The following is an 18477-nucleotide window of genomic DNA, read 5'->3' on the forward strand; positions in this document are numbered from 1 at the left end:
TTCATTTTTCCATAACATATGCTCCGAAAAAAAAAAATAATAAATAAAAAAAAGGGAAATAATTTTAAAGATTTTTCTCTTCTTCTTTTAATACCAGTCACAGTGAGGTCAAACTAGCATGTTATCTTGCTACTTTAGGTTAGTTCGATTAATGCAAACTATACAAATTGGGTATTGTTTTACCAATGTTAAAAAATTGTATCGTTTAGAAATCTTTTCATTTTTTGACCACTATAACCTTTTTATTTTTTTGTTTAAACGGGCTGTTTAATGGTAAATTTTTTGCACCGTGACCTGTAGTTTTTATAATTTTGGGTATGTTGTAGCTTGCTATAGTGAGTTATTTAACTTGGGATACAGCTTTTGTTTCCCTCCACATCTTTTCAGAGTCTATTCATACATACAGTATCCTGTGCGTATTTGATGCTGCAGATTTCAATGTACAATATATGACTTAACATGGCATCAACTTTGCACAGGGTACTGTGGGTGTAAATAGACCCTTAACATTTGTTTTTGCCTGTAAATCTCATGAAAGTTGCATAGATATGCTAAACAACAAATCTGATACTGGACCTGTCCTGTTTCTTGGTATTGAAACTTATCTCAATTCATGTGAATATGGCAGCAGGAATGTGGAAATCCTTCAGCCCAACGCCTGGGACATGCAGTTACGAGTGCTGATGCTGATGTATTTTTCATGCATTTAGCCCTGATCCAGGCAAGCAGAGGCGGACCAACAACCCCCTTTGATTTTAATACGGCACCCTCAGGGTGTATGGAGCAGGCTCCTGACTTGAGCCAGCTCCATACCTAGTGGCCCCCAGCTGATTTCAGTAGCTGGGGGCCGCCAGCAATAGACTGTCTATAAACCCCTTAAAGGGGTACTCCGGTGCTTCGACATCTTTTCCCCTATCCAAAGGATAGAGGATAAGATGCCTGATAGCGGGAGTCCCGCCGCTGGGGACCCCCCATGATCTTGCACCCGGCACCCTGTTTGTAATCAGTCCCCGGAGCGTGTTTGCTCCGGGTCTGATTACCGGCGACCACACTCCGCCCCTCAATGCAAGCCTACGGGAGGGGGCGAGATAGCTGTCACGCCCCTCCCATAGGCTTGCATTGAGGGGCGGAGAGTGACGTCACATGGGGGGGGGGGGGGGGGAGGAGGCGTGAAGTCACACGCCGCCGGCCCAGTGGTCGCCGGTAATCAGACCTGGAGTGAACACGCTCCAGGGACTGATTACAAACGGGGTGCCGGGTGCAAGATCATGGGGGTCCCCAGCGGCGGGACTCCCGCGATCAGGCCTCTTATCCTCTATCCTTTGGATAGGGGATAAGATGTCTAAACACCGGAGTACCCCTTTAAATCGCCGCTGTCACAGCGGCTTCCAAAGGTCTTTTAATCATCCCCGGTGGGCTAGTGGGGCGGATCGTAAAAGTTCACTTCACCCCCTATATTTGGTAATGCCGCGTTCGTAATTGTCTGGACTATTAAAATATAACATTATATACCCCATACGGTAAATGGTGTTAATGTAAATAAATACCAAAATGGTACCAATACAAACAGCAGTTTATGGCGCAAAAAATGAGCCCTCAGTAGTCTGAAAATGGCAATAAAACAAACAAAAAAAAAAAACATTCTAAAAAGTTAAGAATTTTTTTTTTTAATTAGTAAAACATTATGGAAACTAAATAAATTTGGTATTGCTGTAATCAGGCCAACATGTAACTTTTACCACAAGGTGAATGGCGTAAAAAAGAAAACCCCCAAACTTGCTAAACTGCATTTCTTTTTTCAATTTCACTTCACAAATATTACAGATTTTCAGTTTTATTCACTTCAATGGAATTCCTGCAGCAGAAATTCTGCTGTGTGAATGGGACAGCGGAATCCCATTAAAGTGTATTGGCTACAAAATCATGCAGAATTTTCATGCGGAATTCCATGCAGAAATTCTGGCGTGTGAACATGGCCTTACAAAATTAGGCATTCACATTAGAAAACTAGCTATCACTTATGGTATATGTGTGAAAATTGTCCGAACAGTATGACTACCACAACATACCCCAGCCATATTAATTTATTTTACTGGCGCAAACAGTCTACTAGTGACTATGCTTGGTAAAATGACAACAGGCGACATCAAAAGTTATCGTTTATAATGTGGACAGAGGATAACTAGTGGATTAGTAGGATGTCTGCCTGCTGGGACCCCCACCGATCTGCTTGACAACCCTTTTCCTCTGGACAGGGGATAACCTGTGATTGTGAGGATACCCCTTCAGTACAGTCACACGTACAGGATATGCTGCCTATTTTCTGCAGCTGATTGATTGTATTACCCATTGAAGTTTATGGGTATCAAAATCAGCTGCATAAAATATGCAGCAGATCCTGTACGTGTGAAGAATCAGGGTATAATCCCACATACAGTATCCTGCACATATTCAATGCGCAGAATTTTATGCTGTACTTAGTCATTTTGTTTTCATTGAAATCTGCAGCTTCAAATAAAATCACTGCACATCTTCTATTAAACAACCAATTTAAAATAAGGGAAATCTGAATAAACAGAAATCCCCTCTTAAGCAAAGTCAACATACTTTTTAATGGCAACCAGCTCCCCTGACTCGGTGCTTCTTGCAAGAAGGACAGAGCCATATGTGCCATCTCCAAGCTGTTTGATTGTTGTATATCGGTTCATGGCGACAGATCCAGGGTGGAAGGGACATCTCAATAGGAACACACAGTATGCTACTTGTAAAGCACTGAACCTTCTGAGCGGCCTCACAGTGAAAGCAGTCAGGAAGATGAACCCCAGTCCTAGATTATCACTGTCTGTAAAGAAAAGAAAAAAAGTTTAATAGAATAATATAAGCCTGGAAGTACAATATAAAATTTTACTCACAAGGGATTAAAAGGGGTACTCCACCCCCTAGACATCTTATCCCCTATCAAAAGGATAGGAGATAAGATGTCTGATTGCGAGGGTCCTGCCACTGGGATCACCTGCAATCTCTCCTGCAGCACCCCTGTCATCTGGTGACTGGCAATGCCGGGGCCTGTAGGATCGTGACGTCATGGCCCTGTCCCCTTGTGACATCACGCCCCGCCCCCTCAATGCAATTCTATGGGAGGGGGTGTGGCGGCCATTACACTCCTCTCCCATAGACTAGCATTGAGGGGGTGGGGCGTTACATCACAATCCTCCCGCCCCTGCATTGCCAGTCATCAGGCACAGAGCGAAGCTCCCTCCGTGCACCAGATGACAGGGGTGCTGCAGGAGAGATGGCAGGGGTTCCCAGCGGCGGGACCCCCGCCATCAGACATCTTATCCCCCTATAGCAGTGGTTCTCAACTTTTTTGGCTACTGTACCCCCAAAGGCTAAAAGTATGTGCGCGAGGGGTACCCGAGGACAAAAGTAGTGTACTTACCTTTATACTAATGTGATACTTAATCAGGGGTGTGGAAATTCAACAAACAACTACTTGTCCACAGGACTAAAATGGAGCAAAATCCACTTGTCCGGGCCAATTCTATATTTAAAAAAAAAATTAATAAATCAGTGAAGTAAAATTTAAATAGTAAAAGATAATTTAGCAAATTTGATGATTTGCTTTTCTACGCCATTTACCTTGTAATTGAGCTAACATGTTATTTTGGTACTTTAGGCTGGCCAAACTAAAGCAATACCAGATATGTATAGTTTCCTTCATGTTTTACTAATTTTTAAAAAATTCAGAACTTTTTAGAATTTTTTTTAATTGCCATTTTTTTGACCCTCTGTAGCTTTAAAAAAAAAAAAAATTAATAATAATAATCATAAATAATTTGCATACCAGGCTGGATGAGGGCTCATGTTTTTTCATCTGTTTTTTGTGTCCGTACCATTTTGGTACTGATCTGACTTTTTAACTTTATTTCTGGGATATTATAAAAAGTGCAATTCTGTGGTTTGGTATTTTTTTTACATTTACTGTATGGGATACATAATGTTATATTTTAATAGTTCATACAATTACACACGAAGTGATATCAAATATGTTTATTTTTATGATGTTTACATGTTTTATATAGGAAAAGGGGGGTGATCCATTGATAGATCCTGGCTGGACTAGACTCTATCAATGAGCCACAGACACCAGGGAACAGAGGTAAGTCCTCCGGCTACCTCTATAGTGGATCGCGCTGCAGGTGGCGATCCAACCCACCAGGGAGCATTCACATGTCCCTTGGGACACCGCTGTCAGCCTTGACAGCGGCAATCTAAAGGGTTAACAGCCAGCCACGGCGATCGCCGCATGCTGGTTATTAGCGGCGGCCCCCGGCTACTGACAACAGCCGAGGGCTGCAGAGTATGGAGCGGGCACGAGTCCGGAGCCCTCTCCATACAGACTGCTAAGCGCTGCCGCGCTTGTCAGGTCCAGCCCTGCTTGCCAGAAGCCAGGCTAAGGCCGGAAAAATTCACCTGCCCGGCGCCCAGAACTGCATGTCCTGGGCGTCAGGCGATAGGAATTCCACATCCCTGCTTAATCCCCTTGTGCCATTATTCTCTCCCCCTCCCTCTGATCCCCTTTTGCCGTTATTCCCCCCTCCATCTTAATCCCCTTGTGCCATAATTACCCCCTCCATCTGATCCCCTTTGCCATTATCCCTCTCTCCCCCTCCATCTTAATGCCCTTGTGCCATTATTTCTCTTCCCCCACCCATCCTCCCACCGATCCCCCTGGGCTAATATATATCATCCCTCCCATACACTTAGTTTTTACATTACCCGGCTTGTTTGGGCACCGCTCCCACAGTCCCGTTCGATGCCGCACAGAAGGGTGATGTCCTCCTGCACTGTGCGGCACTTGCGCGTGACATCAGGGGATGTCACACGTCTCCCCGGCAACCATGCAGCTACCATAAAAGTAGCCGTGATACTTTACTGAGAGCTGCCGCTGCCATTCTCTGCAATGCACTGACAAGTACTGGCTAATGCATGGCCGGTATTTGTCAGCACATTGTGTACCCCCGCACAGCTGGTGGCGTACCCCTAGGGGTACGCATACCACGGGTTGAGAACCCCTGCCCTATACAAAACATGTCTAGGGGTGGAGTACCCCTTTAACTTTTCCAGAGTAAGAGCTGAAACGTAGAACCTGTAAACAAAGACATCACAGCTTGCATTACTACAAGATATCACCAATTTCAGTAGGACACAAACGTATTAGATTCACCCTCTATAGCATATAAAAGCAATGTGTGAATATAGTATTACCTTATGTTAGGAAATATTAGCCATGAAGTAACTGCAGTATGCACAGGTAGAAAGCATCGCTAGCGACTTCTTGTCTAAGAAATCTCCCGAGAAAACATTGCACATTATGTCCTGCATCACTTAGCAACCAATACAGTCAAGTAAATGGCATGGGGTGAATGTCGGCCAAAGTCAATAAAGCCTTACTGTAAATGTGAAAAGGGAAGCTCTTTTGTGGTTAAATAGTAAAAAGGTGACCTATCCATAATACACTGTGGAGAACAGAAATATGCAGGTGAGATCACGACATAAAAGCCCGTTTTTTTTTTACTGGATTAAAAGGGGCTCCTCGGAATTATCAGGTCCCCGTCCTATACATGTAAATCGGGCTGGCACTACATAGGAGTACACAGAAGGCAGTATAGCAGTGTAGGCCCATGCTGTACCTTCATGTGCCTCTCATTTACTATGGCACAGGACAGAACTGGCCCTCTTCATAAGGGTATTTCAATGTGCAGAACTATGCTTGGGAATTCTGCGGTGTGAACCTTAACATTAGTGTGAATAGGTCTTTAACTGACCCAGAATTCTGCAGTTGCCAAATGGACTCTCCGTACGGAACTTCTGAACGGAATTCCGTGAGCGGAGATTCCTCAGTGTGAGCATACCCTAAAAGGGTCATGGCTTCTATTTAAAGAGTAACAGTCATCAAACCAAATTTCCTAAACAACTAACTCAGATTATATTCCCTAACTACTCCTAACACCCCTTCTGCCCTGAAAAAAATTGTCCGAGCTTTAAAAAGCGCTGTATCATACCTTTCCTCATGCTCATATTGTGGGAGCCTGTCAGACACCTGTGGGGCCCAAATGCTCACTGTACCCCTTATTACATTACATGAGGGGTGTAGTTTCCAAAATGGGGTCACATGTGGGTATTTATTTTTTTGTGTTTATGTCAGAACCGCTGTAAAATCAGCCACCTCTGTGCAAATCACCAATTTAGGCCTCAAAATGTACATGGTGCGCTCTCACTCCTGAGCCTTGTTGTGTGCCAGCAGAGCATTTTACGCCCACATATGGGGTATTTCCATACTCAGGAGAAATTGCGTTACAAATTTTGGGGGTCTTTTTTTCCTTTTACCGCTTCTGAAAATAAGTATTGGGCAACACCAGCATGTTAGTGTAATTTTTTTTTTACACTAACAGGCTGGTTTAGCCCCCAACTTTTGCTTTTCTTAAAGGGGTAAAAGGAGAAAAAGCCCCCCAAAATTTGTAGGGCAATTGCTCCCGAGTACGGAAATACCCCATATGGGGCCCTAAACTCTTTCCTTGAAATACGACAGGGCTCTGAAGTGAGAGAGCTCCATGCACATTTGAGGACTAAATTAGGGATTGCATAAGGGTGGACATTGGGAATCACTGGTGTAGAATACCCCTAACAGGATGCCCCCAGCTGTTGCTAAACTCCCAGCATGCCTGGACAGTCAGTGGCTGGGAGTTGTTTTGCCACAGCTGGAGGCTCCGTTTTGGAAACTCTGCCATACAATACTTTTTCATTTTTATTGGGGGGACAGTGTAAGGGGGGTGTATATGTAGTGTTTTACCCTTTATTATGTGTTAGTGTAGTGTTTTTAGGGTACATTCGCACTGGCGGAGGTTTACAGCGAGTTTCCCGCTAGGAGTTCGCTCTGCGGCGAAAAATATGCCACAGCTCAAACTTCAAGCAGGAAACTCACTGTAAACCCGCCAGTGTGAATGTGCTCTGTACATTCACAGTGGGGGGGGGGGGGGGAAACAAACCTTCAGCTGTTTAAAAACTACAACTCCCAGCATGTACTGACAGACCGTGCATGCTGGGAGTTGTACTTTTGCAACAGCTGGAGGCACACTGATTGGAAAACCTTCAGTTAGGTTCTGTTACCTAACTCAGTATTTTCCAACCAGTGTCTCTCCAGCTGTTGCAAAACTACAACTCCCAGCATGTACTGATCGCCGAAGAGCATGTTGGGAGATGTAGTTCTGCAACAGCCGGAGGTACACAACTACAACTCCCAGCATGCCGAGACAGCTGTTTGGGCATACTGGGATTTGCAAACAGCAGTCTCGGCATGCTGGGAGTTGTAGTTGCGTACCTCCAGCTGTTGCAGAACTACATCTCCCAGCATGCCCTTCGGTGATCAGTACATGCTGGGAGTTGTAGTTTTGCAGCAGCTGGAGACACACTGGTTGGAAAATACTGAGTTAGGTAAAAGAACCTAACTGAAGGTTTTCCAATCAGTGTGCCTCCAGCTGTTGCAAAAGTACAACTCCCAGCATGCACGGTCTGTCAGCACATGCTGGGATTTGCAGTTTTGCAAGATCTAGAGGGCCACTGCACAGTGATCTCCAAACTATAGCCCTCCAGCCCTCCAAATCTCAGCATGCCCAAACAGCAAACAGCTGTCTTGCATGCTGGGAGTTGTAGTTTTGCAACATCTGGAGGGCTACAGTTTATACCACTGTATAGTGGTCTCAAACTGTAGCCCTCCAGATGTTGCTAGGCAACTCACCAGCTTCCGTAGGATCCAGGAAGCCGCATCGCCATCTTCTTCTGCCGCCGATGGGTAAGTGGACCTTCGGTGCCACTCCTTGTCGGTTTCCCTGTTCTGCCCCACCTATTGTGGGTGGGCAGAATGGGGAAACCGAAAGTTAAAGGGGTACTCCAGTGGAAAACTTTTTTTTTTTTATCAACTGGCTCCAGAAAGTTAAACAGATTTGTAAATTACTTCTATTAAAAAATCTTAATCCTTCCAGTAATTATCAGCTGCCGAATACTACAGAGGAAATTGTTTTCTTTTTGGAACACAGAGCTCTCTGCTTACATGACCACAGTGCTCTCTGCTGACATCTCTGTCCATAGGAGAAAATCCCCATGGCAAACATATGACATCACTGAAGGCTTCTAGTGGACCACTTCCGCCCTCACATGGCTGCAGCACTGTGATGAATAGAAGATCTCAAGCTCTGTGCATGTTTCAGTGAGGCTCTTTGCAGCTGTCAATCAAGCTCAGTGCAGAGAAGCACTTCCTGAGTTTGGTCTCCTACCAGGCCGAGAGGAGACCAAACTCACTGTATTAATTGGGGCAGGGATCAGAACAGCGCCACCTAGTGGCCATTTTTTCTATTACATTTTAAGCATATTTAAGTTGATAATTTTAAAAGCAAAGGAATGGGAAAGTGTCTGCTAATTACACAAGGAACACTATATTAAAAAGTTTTATTTGGTGACAGGTACTCTTTAAAAACACCTGAAAAATACATGTATATTTTGACACATTTTGAGTGTCAAGTAGATAATTTTTATTTTGATTGGTTAAGTTATGATTTTTAAATAAAGATACATTACTGTATATAAAGCATATGCCCAGAATACGGACAGTTCACATGTGGCATTCATCTTGAAGGTGGAACACGCCGAATGGGCACCAGACTGGGTTCCCCTGTCCGGCATGCACAATCATAAAATGCTAAATCCTAAAACAATTTTGGTGAGCTTAGGCTGAGCCGGACTACTGACATGTGAAGCCAGCCAAACTTTATAAAAGTGATATATTTAGGGTGAAAAAATATATATTTTTTTTTATTTGGAACAGCCCTTTAACCCCTTAAGGATTAAGCAATTTTGCTAATTTTGGAAGGTTTTGTACAATTTACGGTAAAAGTGACATGTGTTCTTTATTTTTTGGATCAATACGAATAAATGATACCCATGATTACATACTTTTCTATTACTGTTGCGCAAAACAAAACAAAATTACTATTTAACCAAATTAGCACTTTTAAAATCCCTCTATTTTGAAGACCTAGAACTTTTTCATTTTTCCGTATAAGCGGCGGTATGAGGGCTCATTTTTTGTGCTGTGATCTGTACTTTTTATAGACACCATATACTGTATATAAAACTTTTAACACATTTTTTTATCAATTCTTTTGGAATAAAATGTTATAAAAAAGCAGCAATTTTGGACTTTATATATTTTTTTTACACGTTCTCGTCGTTCACCGTACGGTATCATTAATGTTATATTTCAATAGTTCGGATATTTACGCACTTGGCGATACCAAATCTGGATGATCGGATCGCCGTGGCAATGCTGCGGCCGATCCGATTATCCATTTTAGTGACCGCACTGCCACAGATGCCGTGATCTGTATTAATCACAGCATCTGATAAAGCACTTTTCACTTAACACAACGCTTCCTCAGGGGGAAGCATTGTGTTCCACGCCCCCTAAGGAAGCATTGTGTTAAGCGAAACGATCATTGGGGTAGGTAAGGTCTGGCACCCTGTAATATTTCTCATTCCTTCTGGTACAGGCAGCTGCTTTTATGATTTGCTATGCACTTTACTGTATACCTGTGTGGTAACATTTTCCTGTCATAGATAGTATCCAGCTGTACTCTGCTACATTTCATTGTGTGTCCAGTCCCTTACCTGCCTTTTCATTTGTTTATGTCCTGGTGCCTGTATTATTCTACCTATTTCATGTTTTTTAGCCATCATTTATTCTTCAATGAAGTATGATTTTTTTTTTCTTTAATCCCATTGTGTGTGTGCACTATTGTTGTCTTGGTTGGTGTTGCATGATTTCAGTAGGTTGTATTTTGTTTAATTGGTGATCATGGTGCTTGAATATCCAGAACAGTGATGACTCTTGTCCTGACACCATCACTGTTCTAGAAATATTCACACCAGATAGGCCGGGGTTTCGCAGAGACATTGAGAAGACCTTGGCCCGTCATGACAACCATTCATTACCCCGAGATTGTACCGCAGGAGTGCCGATTGACCACCATACACCTGCCGGACGTGTCAAACAAATTGACTAGATGTCGCAGTCACTATTGACTGAACTGGCCAGCACATGGACTGACCTTTGATGCTGGTCACTTACAGTGGGTGTTAGCTGCAGATAGCAGCCAACATTCGCCATTTAAAGAGTGGGCTTTGCTCCTGAGCATGCGTCATACTTTCCCACCTGGCGCATGACATAACAGTTTTTCATGGGTTAGAAAGAGGTTAATCATTGAGTTCAGGTGTTTCTTTCCATTGCCACAGGGGTAAACAATCCAGCCCCTCTGTAGTCTGCCTTTACCAAGATTTGTGAAAGAATGAGCTCACCAGGGTTACTACAATAGGAGCCCCCACTGCAACAAGTCATTTGGTCCATATAATGTGGTGGTCTCCAGACAGTAGACCTCCAGCTGTTGCAAAACTACAACAGCCATTGTAGGTTCACAGTTTGGAGACCACTCATATAGTATAAATTGGTGTCAGGGCTGAGATTAGGGGGGAGCATTTACTTGTGGTATAGAAATAGCACAGACTGTTATTTTTACTGCCCTCAACAGATTGTAAGCATAGTGCTGGGAATACACTTACCCCATGTGAGCTCCTTGTGCCCCTCATCCTCTCCAGGCTCTTCCCCTAGTTCCGGTAGCTCCACATCCCTGCCAGTATTCCTAGTCTCCAGCAGCGCTCTCCTCCATGGAGTTAGACAGGAGAACAAACAGCGCGCAACACCGCCCCCTGCGTCCGCCTCCAGTCACCGCACGTAGTTCCATGCACTGAAGCCGCTCTGTACCTTGTTGTCATCTCTCTGGTTCCGCAGCTGTTCTGTCCCAGCTCTAGTCGTCGACTCTTTTGTTCCGGTGATCTTCGCTCTCCAGCGTCAGTCTCTCCTCTCGCTGGTTCCGGTGTCTCCTCGCTTGTAAGAAGTGCACAGTGCTTGTTCCCGGTGCTGCTGCCGCCGCCACGTTCGGCTCCCGGGTGTCTACGCTTAGTCATGGCCGCCGCTCGCAGGTCCCGCTCAGACTCCCGCTGTGTCCTGCGTTTCTCCGACCGAGAACTGTGCTGAGCTGAGAAGACCCCCCCGCAGCCGCCCAGCATGGTAATCCCCGGGGTGTGGGGGGACCTGATATATCAGACTTTATGGGCTGTCAGTGTAGTGAAGGGGTGTGTTGCGCTCTGTGTAGCTGGCATGCCAAACACACAACGTCACGTGATGTGAGCTGTCCAATCATTCGCGGCGCTGGGGCTGTGGCGCTGATTCAGCCTAAGGTAACCTGTGAAGGAATGGTGGGGGAGTACTACTGGCCTCGCACTTGTAAAGGGTCTGCAGAACATGAGCATTCAAGTTATAAGAACTGTTCACACTATTTATAGTGCAGCCCTGCTCTTACCTTGAGGTCTCTATACCAGTGTTTCCCAACCAGGGTGCCTCCAGCTGTTGCAAAACCACAACTCTTAGCATGCTCGGACAGCCTTTGGCTGTAGCTCTCCAGCTGTCGTAAAACTACAACTCCCATTATGTGCTAAAAGCAAGATCTGGAGAGCCACCGGTCAAAGAACACGGGCCAAGATCTACAATTGGAAATGCACTAGGATTTTTAAGTACTCCAATTAAAAGTTGGTATAAACTTAAAGGGCCACTGTCGTTTGAATTTACTCTTACTCCAGAGACCTGCTGCAGTCGTGCGTTATAACCTTGTGATTAGAGATGAGCGAACTTACAGTAAATTTAATTTGTCACGAACTTCTCGGCTCGGCAGTTGGACTTTTCCTGCATAAATTAGTTCAGCTTTCCGGTGCTCCGGTGGGCTGGAAAAGGTGGATACAGTCCTAACAACAAATCACTGATATATGGAACATGAATCCAATTTAGCTAATTACTAACTCAAGACCAACCAAAATAGCTAAAATTTAACAACTTTTATTATATCCAGTTAAAACCTATATTTACTATAAAATGGATACAGAGTCATCGGTCTACAATACATAAAGACTCAAAACAGGGTAGATTCCCTCCAGGGTCGATCCCCTATTTAACACCCTTGTCAAACCCTTGGGTTTGACAAGGGTGTTAAATAGGGGATCGACCCTGGAGGGAATCTACCCTGTTTTGAGTCTTTATGTATTGTAGACCGATGACTCTGTATCCATTTTATAGTAAATATAGGTTTTAACTGGATATAATAAAAGTTGTTAAATTTTAGCTATTTTGGTTGGTCTTGAGTGGATACAGTCCTAGGAGACTCTTTCCTAGTAATGTATCCACCTTTTCCAGCCCACCGGAGCACCTGAAGGCTGAACTAATTTACGCAGGAAAAGTCATCAACTGCCGAGCCGAGAAGTTTGTGACAAATCGAATTTACTGTAAGTTCACTCATCTCTACTTGTGATGTGCGCAGCAGCACGCGCCACTCCTGGCGGACCGGCAGGCACACTTATGCAGTGAAACAGTCATGTTTTGAATGACCTGTCTGTTCTTTTTGCCAAGTCCGCACGCACGGAAGTGCATTGCCATCTATGAGATGGCACATTTCTGAGCGCTCCTAGCGTGGGCATGTTCTGCCGGCGCTCCGCTGTTGGTGGATTGTCCATACGGTAATTTTCAGTGGGGACATTCCACTGTCTGAATATAGCCTTACACCATGCAGTTTTTACAGCAGCTTTAACCCCTTAAGGACCAGGCCATTTTACACCTTAGGACCAGAGCGTTTTTTGCCCATCTGACCACTGTCACTTTAAACATTAATAACTCTGGAATGCTTTTAGTTATCATTCTGATTCCGAGACTGTTTTTTCGTGACATATTCTACTTTAACATAGTGGTAAGTTTTTGTGGTAACTTGCATCCTTTCTTGGTGAAAAATTCCAAAATTTGATGAAAAAATAGAAAATTTTGCATTTTTCTAACTTTGAAGCTCTCTGCTTGTAAGGAAAATGAATATTCCAAATACATTTTTTTTTTATTCCCATATGCAATATGTCTACTTTGTTTGCATCATAAAATTGACGTGTTTTTACTTTTGGAAGACCCCAGAGGGCTTCAAAGTTTAGCAGCAATTTTCCAATTTTTCACAAAATTTTCAAACTCACTATTTTTCAGGGACCAGTTCAGGTTTGAAGTGGATTTTAAGGGTCTTCATATTAGAAATACCCCACAAAAGACCCTGTTATAAAAACTGCACCCCCCAAAGTATTCAAAATGACATTGTCAGCGTTTTAACCCTTTAGGTGTTTCACAGGAATAGCAGCAAAGTGAAGGAGAAAATTCACAATCTTCATTTTTTACGCTTGCATGTTCTTGAAGACCCAATTTTCGAATTTTTTAAAGGGGTAAAAGGAGAAAATTTATACTTGTGTTTGTAGCCCAATTTCTCTCGAGTAAGCACATACCTCATATGTCTATGTAAAGTGTTCGGCGGGTGCAGTAGAGGGCTCAGAAGCAAAGGAGCGACAAGGGGATTTTGGAGAGTAAGTTTTTCTGAAATGGTTTTTGGGGGCCATGTTGCATTTAGGAAGCCCCTATGGTGCCAGAACAGCTAAAAAAAAAACACATGGCATACCATTTTGGAAACTAGACCACTTGAGGAACGTAACAAGGAATTAAGTGAGCCTTAATACCCCACAGGTGTTTCACGACTCTTGCATATGTAAAAAAAAAAAAAAAAATTCACTAAAATGTGTTTCCCCCCAAATTTCACATTTTTGCAAGGGTTAATAGCAGAAAATACCCCCCAAAATTTGTAACCCCATTTCTTCTGAGTATGGAAATACCCCATGTGTGGACATCAAGTTCCCTGCGGTCGAACTACAATGCTCAGAAGAGGTGGAGCGCCATTGAGCTTTTGAAGAGTGAATTTGTTTGGAATGGTAGTCAGGGGCCATGTGCGTTTACAAAGCCCCCTGTGGTGCCAGAACAGTGGACCCCCCCCCCCACATGTGACCCCATTTAGGAAACTACACCCCTCACAGAATTTAATAAGGGGTGCAGTGAGTATTTACACCCCACTGGCATTTGACAGATCTTTGGAACAGTGGGCTGTGCAAATTAAAAATAAAATTTTTCATTTTCACGGACCACTGTTCCAAAAATCTGTCAGACACCTGTGGGGTGTAAATGCTCACTGTACCCCTTATTACATTACGTGAGGGGTGTAGTTTCCAAAATGGGGTCACATGTGGGGGGGGGGGGTTCCATTGTTCTTGCACTATGGGGGCTTGGTAAACACACGTGGCCTTCAATTTTGGACACATTTTCTCTTCAAAATCCCAATGGCGCTCCTTCTGTTCTGAGCATTGTAGTTCACCCGCCGAGCACTTTACATCCACATTTGGGGTATTTTCTTAGAAGAAATGGGGTTACAAATTTTTGGGGGGCCTTTTTCCTATTTTCCCTTGTGAAAATGAAAAATTTTGGGTAACACCAGCATTTTAGTGAAAAAAAATAATTATTTTAATTTTCCCATCCAACTTTAACAAAAATTCGTCAAACACCTGTGGGGTGTTCAGGCTCACTATACCCCTTGTTACATTCCGTGAGGGGTTTAGTTTCCAAAATGGGGTCACATGTCGGTATTTATTTTTTTGCGTTTATGTCAGAACCGCTGTAAAATCGGCCACCCCTGTGCAAATCACCAATTTAGGCTTCAAATGTACATAGTGCACTCTCACTCCTGAGCCTTGTTGTGCGTCCGCAGAGCATTTTACGCCCACTTATGGGGTATTTCAATACTCAGGAGAAATTGCAATTACAAATTTTGGGGGTCTTTTTTTCCTTTTACCTCTTGTGAAAATAAAAAGTAAAGGGCAACACCAGCATGTTAGTGTAAAAAAATTTTTTTTTTTTTACACTAACAGGCTGGTGTAGACCCCAACTTTTCTTTTCATAAGGGGTAAAAGGAGAAAAAGCCCCCCAAAATTTGTAGTGTAATTTCTCCAGAGTACGGAGATACCCCATATGTGGCCCTAAACTGTTTCCTTGAAATACGACAGGGCTCCGAAGTTAGAGAGCGCCATGCGCATTTGAAGACTAAATTAGGGATTGCATAAGGGTGGACATAGGGTTATTCTACACCAGTGATTCCCAAACAGGGTGCCTCCAGCTGTTGCTAAACTCCCAGCATGCCTGGACATTCAGTGGCTGTCCAGAAATGCTGGGAGTTGTTGTTTTGCAACAACTGGAGGCTCCGTTTTGGAAACACTGCTGTAAAATATGTTTTTAATTTTTATTGGGGGGGGGGGGGGGGACAGTGTAAGGGGATGTATATGTAGTGTTTTACCCTGGATTATGTGTTAGTGTAGTGTAGTGTTTTTAGGGTACATTCACACTGGCGGAGGTTTACAGTGAGTTCCCTGCTAGGAGTTTGCGCTGCGGCAGCTCATACTTGAAGCAGAAAACTTACTGTAAGCCTGCCCGTGTGAATGTACCCTGTACGTTCACATGGGGGGGGGGGGAAACCTCCAGCTGTTTCAAAACTACAACTCCCAGCATGTATTGACAGACCGTGCATGCTGGGAGTTGTACTTTTGCAACAGCTGGAGGCACACTGGTTGGAAAACCTTCAGTTAGGTTTCGTTATCTAACTCAATATTTTCCAACCAGTGTGCCTCCAGCTGTTTAAAACTACAACTCCCAGCATGTACTTATCACCGAAGGGCATGCTGGGAGATGTAGTTATGCAACAGCTGGAGGGATCGCAACTACATCTCCCAGCATGCTGGGATTTGCAGTTTTGCAACATCTGGAGAGCTACAGTATAGAGACCACTGCAAACTGTGGCCCTCCAGATGCTGCAAAACTACAAATCTCAGCATGCCCAGACAGCAAACAGTTGTGTGGGCATGCTAGGAGTTGTAGCTTTGCAAGATATGGAGGGCTATAGTTCAGAGACTACCATATAGTGGTCTCAAACTGTAGCCCTCCAGCTGTTGCAAAACTACAACTCCCAGCATGCCCAAACAGCTGTCTGGGCATGCTGGGACTTGTAGTCACCCGCAGATCGGTAAGTGGACTCCGGCGCCGGTCCTCTGTCATTTCACCGTTCTGCCCCGCCTATTGTGAGTGGGCAGAACGGGGAAAACGAAAGTTAACCCCCCTGCCCCCGATCTGCTATTGGTGGTCGCGTCTAGACCACCAATAGCAGGGATAGGAGGGGTGGCACCTCTACCACCTCGCTCCTATCTCTTCAGGGGGATCGTGGGTGTCTTAGTCACCCGCGATCCCCCTTATATTCCGGGTCACCATAGACCCGGAATGACCCGGAATCGCGCAAATCGCAAGTGTGAATACACTTGCGATTTGCGCTGATCGCCGACATGGGGGGGTGACCCTCCTGGGCATTTGCGCGGGGTGCCTGCTGATAGATATCAGCAGTCACCCCGGTCCGGTCCCCGCCCGGCGCGCGGGGGGGACCGAAATTCCCACGGGCGTCCAGGTACGCCATTGGTCCTTAAGTACCAAGGAGCAAAAGTGTACCTGTACGCCCTTGGTCCTTAAGGGGTTAAAAGAGTACTCCGGTGGAAAACTTTTTTTTTTTTTTTTTTAACCCCTTAAGGACCCGGGCTTTTTCCGTTTTTTCATTTTCAATTTTTCCTCCTTAACTTTAAAAAATCATAACTCTTAAAAATTTTCACCTAAAATTATATATAATGGCTTAATTTTTGTGTCACTAATTCTACTTTGTAATGACATTAGTTATTTTACCCAAAAATCTACGGTGAAACGGGAAAAAAAATCAATGTGTGACAAAATTGATGAAAAAACACTATTTTGTAAGTTTTGGGGGCTTCTATTTTTACGCAGTACATTTTTTGTCAAAAATGATACCTTATCTTTATTCTGTAGGTCCATACGGTTAAAATGATACCCTACTTGTATAGGTTTGAATTTGTATCACTTCCGAAAAAAATCATGAATACATGCAGGAAAATGTATACGTTTAAAATGGTCATTTTTTGACCCCTATAACTTTTTTATTTTTCTGTGTTCAGGGCGCTTTGAGGACTCATTTTTTGCGCCGTCATCTGAAGTTTTTTAGCGGTACCATTTTTGTTCTGATGAGACTTTTTGATCACTTTTTATTCACTTTTTTGTGGTATAAAAAGTGATCAAAAATGCGCTATTTTGGACTTTGGAATTTTTTTGCGCGTACGCCATTGAACGAGCGGTTTAAAAAGCGGTATATTTTTATAAATCGGACATTTCCGCACGCGGCGATACCACATATGTTTATTTTTATTATTATTTACATAATGTTTTTTTTATTTTTGGAAATGCCGGGTGATTTAAACTTTTATTAGGGGAAGGGATAATTGAAAGGGTTAATGATTTTTTTACACTTTTTTTATGCAATATTATAGCTCCTATAGAGGGTTATAACATTGCATTTACTGATCTTTTACACTGATTGATCCATCTCCATAGGAATGGATCAATCAGTGTTTTCGGTGATTGAATGCTCAAGCCTGGATCTCAGGCTTGAAGCATTCATTCGGCGATCGGACAGCACAGGAGAAGGTAAGAAGACCTCCTCCTGTGCTACAGCTGTTCGGGATGCCGCGATTATACCGCGGCGATCCCGAACAGCTCCCTGAGCTAGCCGGGCACTTTTACTTTCGTTTTTAGCCGCGCGGCTCAGCTTTGAGCGCGTGGCTAAAGGGTTAATAGCGCGCGGCACAGCGATCAGTGCCGCGCGCTATTAGAGGCGGGTCCCGGCTTCACTATGACGCCGGGGACCGCCGCGATATGATGCGGGGTCACCGTGTGACCCCGCGTTATATCGCAGGACCGGGACCCATGACGTATGCATACGTCATGGGTCCTTAAGAGGTTAATCAACTGGTGCCTGGAAGTTAAACAGACTTGTAAATGACTTATATTAAAACATCTTAATCCTTCTAGGACATCTCTGTCCATTTTAGGAACTGTCCAGAGCAGCATATGTTTGCTATGGGGATTTTCCTCTACTCTGGACATTTCTTAAAATGGACAGAGATGTCAGCAGAGAGCACTGTGGTCATGATGTTAGCAGAGAGCTCCGTGTTCCAAAAAGAAAAACATTTCCTCTGTAGTATTCAGCAGTAATAAGTAATGGAAAGATTAAGATTTTTTTAATAGAAGTAATTTACAAATCTGTTTAACTTTCTGGCACCAGTTGATTTTTTTAAAAAAAGTTTCCACCGGAGTACCCCTTTTAAAAGCGCAACAGCCCGTTTTTGAGTCTGCTTAAAATATTTGATACGTCCGGAACTGAGTCACTAGGGGACACAGTTTGACAAAAAGGCTAGGTTCAGACTACGGAATCTCCGGGCAGAAAATTTCCGCCCGGAGATTCCGAGTGTGGCCAGCACCGATTGAATCAGTTGGTGCTAGGACAGCGCAGACACTGCAGTCTCCACTAG

The 18477-nt window shown here is 43.9% G+C and overlaps 2 protein-coding genes across 5 annotated transcripts in view; one reads left to right on the forward strand and one right to left on the reverse strand.

Annotated features, from left to right (window-relative positions):
* Positions 1-10800, reverse strand: part of CILK1 (ciliogenesis associated kinase 1) — a 46947-nt gene extending 36147 nt beyond the window's left edge. For 3 of the 4 annotated variants that reach the window (XR_008891215.1, XM_056565729.1, XM_056565727.1), the window contains exons 1-2: positions 10672-10800; positions 2608-2842 (exon numbers count right to left, since the gene is read on the reverse strand). Coding sequence is in view for 3 of the 4 variants with exons in the window: in XM_056565729.1 (XP_056421704.1) it covers positions 2608-2708 (101 nt within the window). In the remaining variant the exon portion in view is untranslated. Of the gene's footprint in view, positions 1-2607; positions 2843-3439; positions 3527-10671 lie in introns of those variants that run through there. The other variant, XM_056565728.1, reaches the window with a different exon arrangement.
* A 153-nt stretch (positions 10801-10953) lies between these two features.
* FBXO9 (F-box protein 9) overlaps positions 10954-18477 on the forward strand; it is a 53763-nt gene continuing 46239 nt past the window's right edge. The window contains exon 1 of the mRNA XM_056565730.1: positions 10954-11179. Within this exon, the coding sequence (XP_056421705.1) occupies positions 11177-11179 (3 nt within the window). The 5' untranslated portion in view covers positions 10954-11176. The remainder of the gene's footprint in view (positions 11180-18477) is intronic.

This window comes from Hyla sarda, chromosome 3 (genome assembly GCF_029499605.1).
Source record: "Hyla sarda isolate aHylSar1 chromosome 3, aHylSar1.hap1, whole genome shotgun sequence".
In the NCBI taxonomy this organism is placed as follows: domain Eukaryota; kingdom Metazoa; phylum Chordata; class Amphibia; order Anura; family Hylidae; genus Hyla; species Hyla sarda.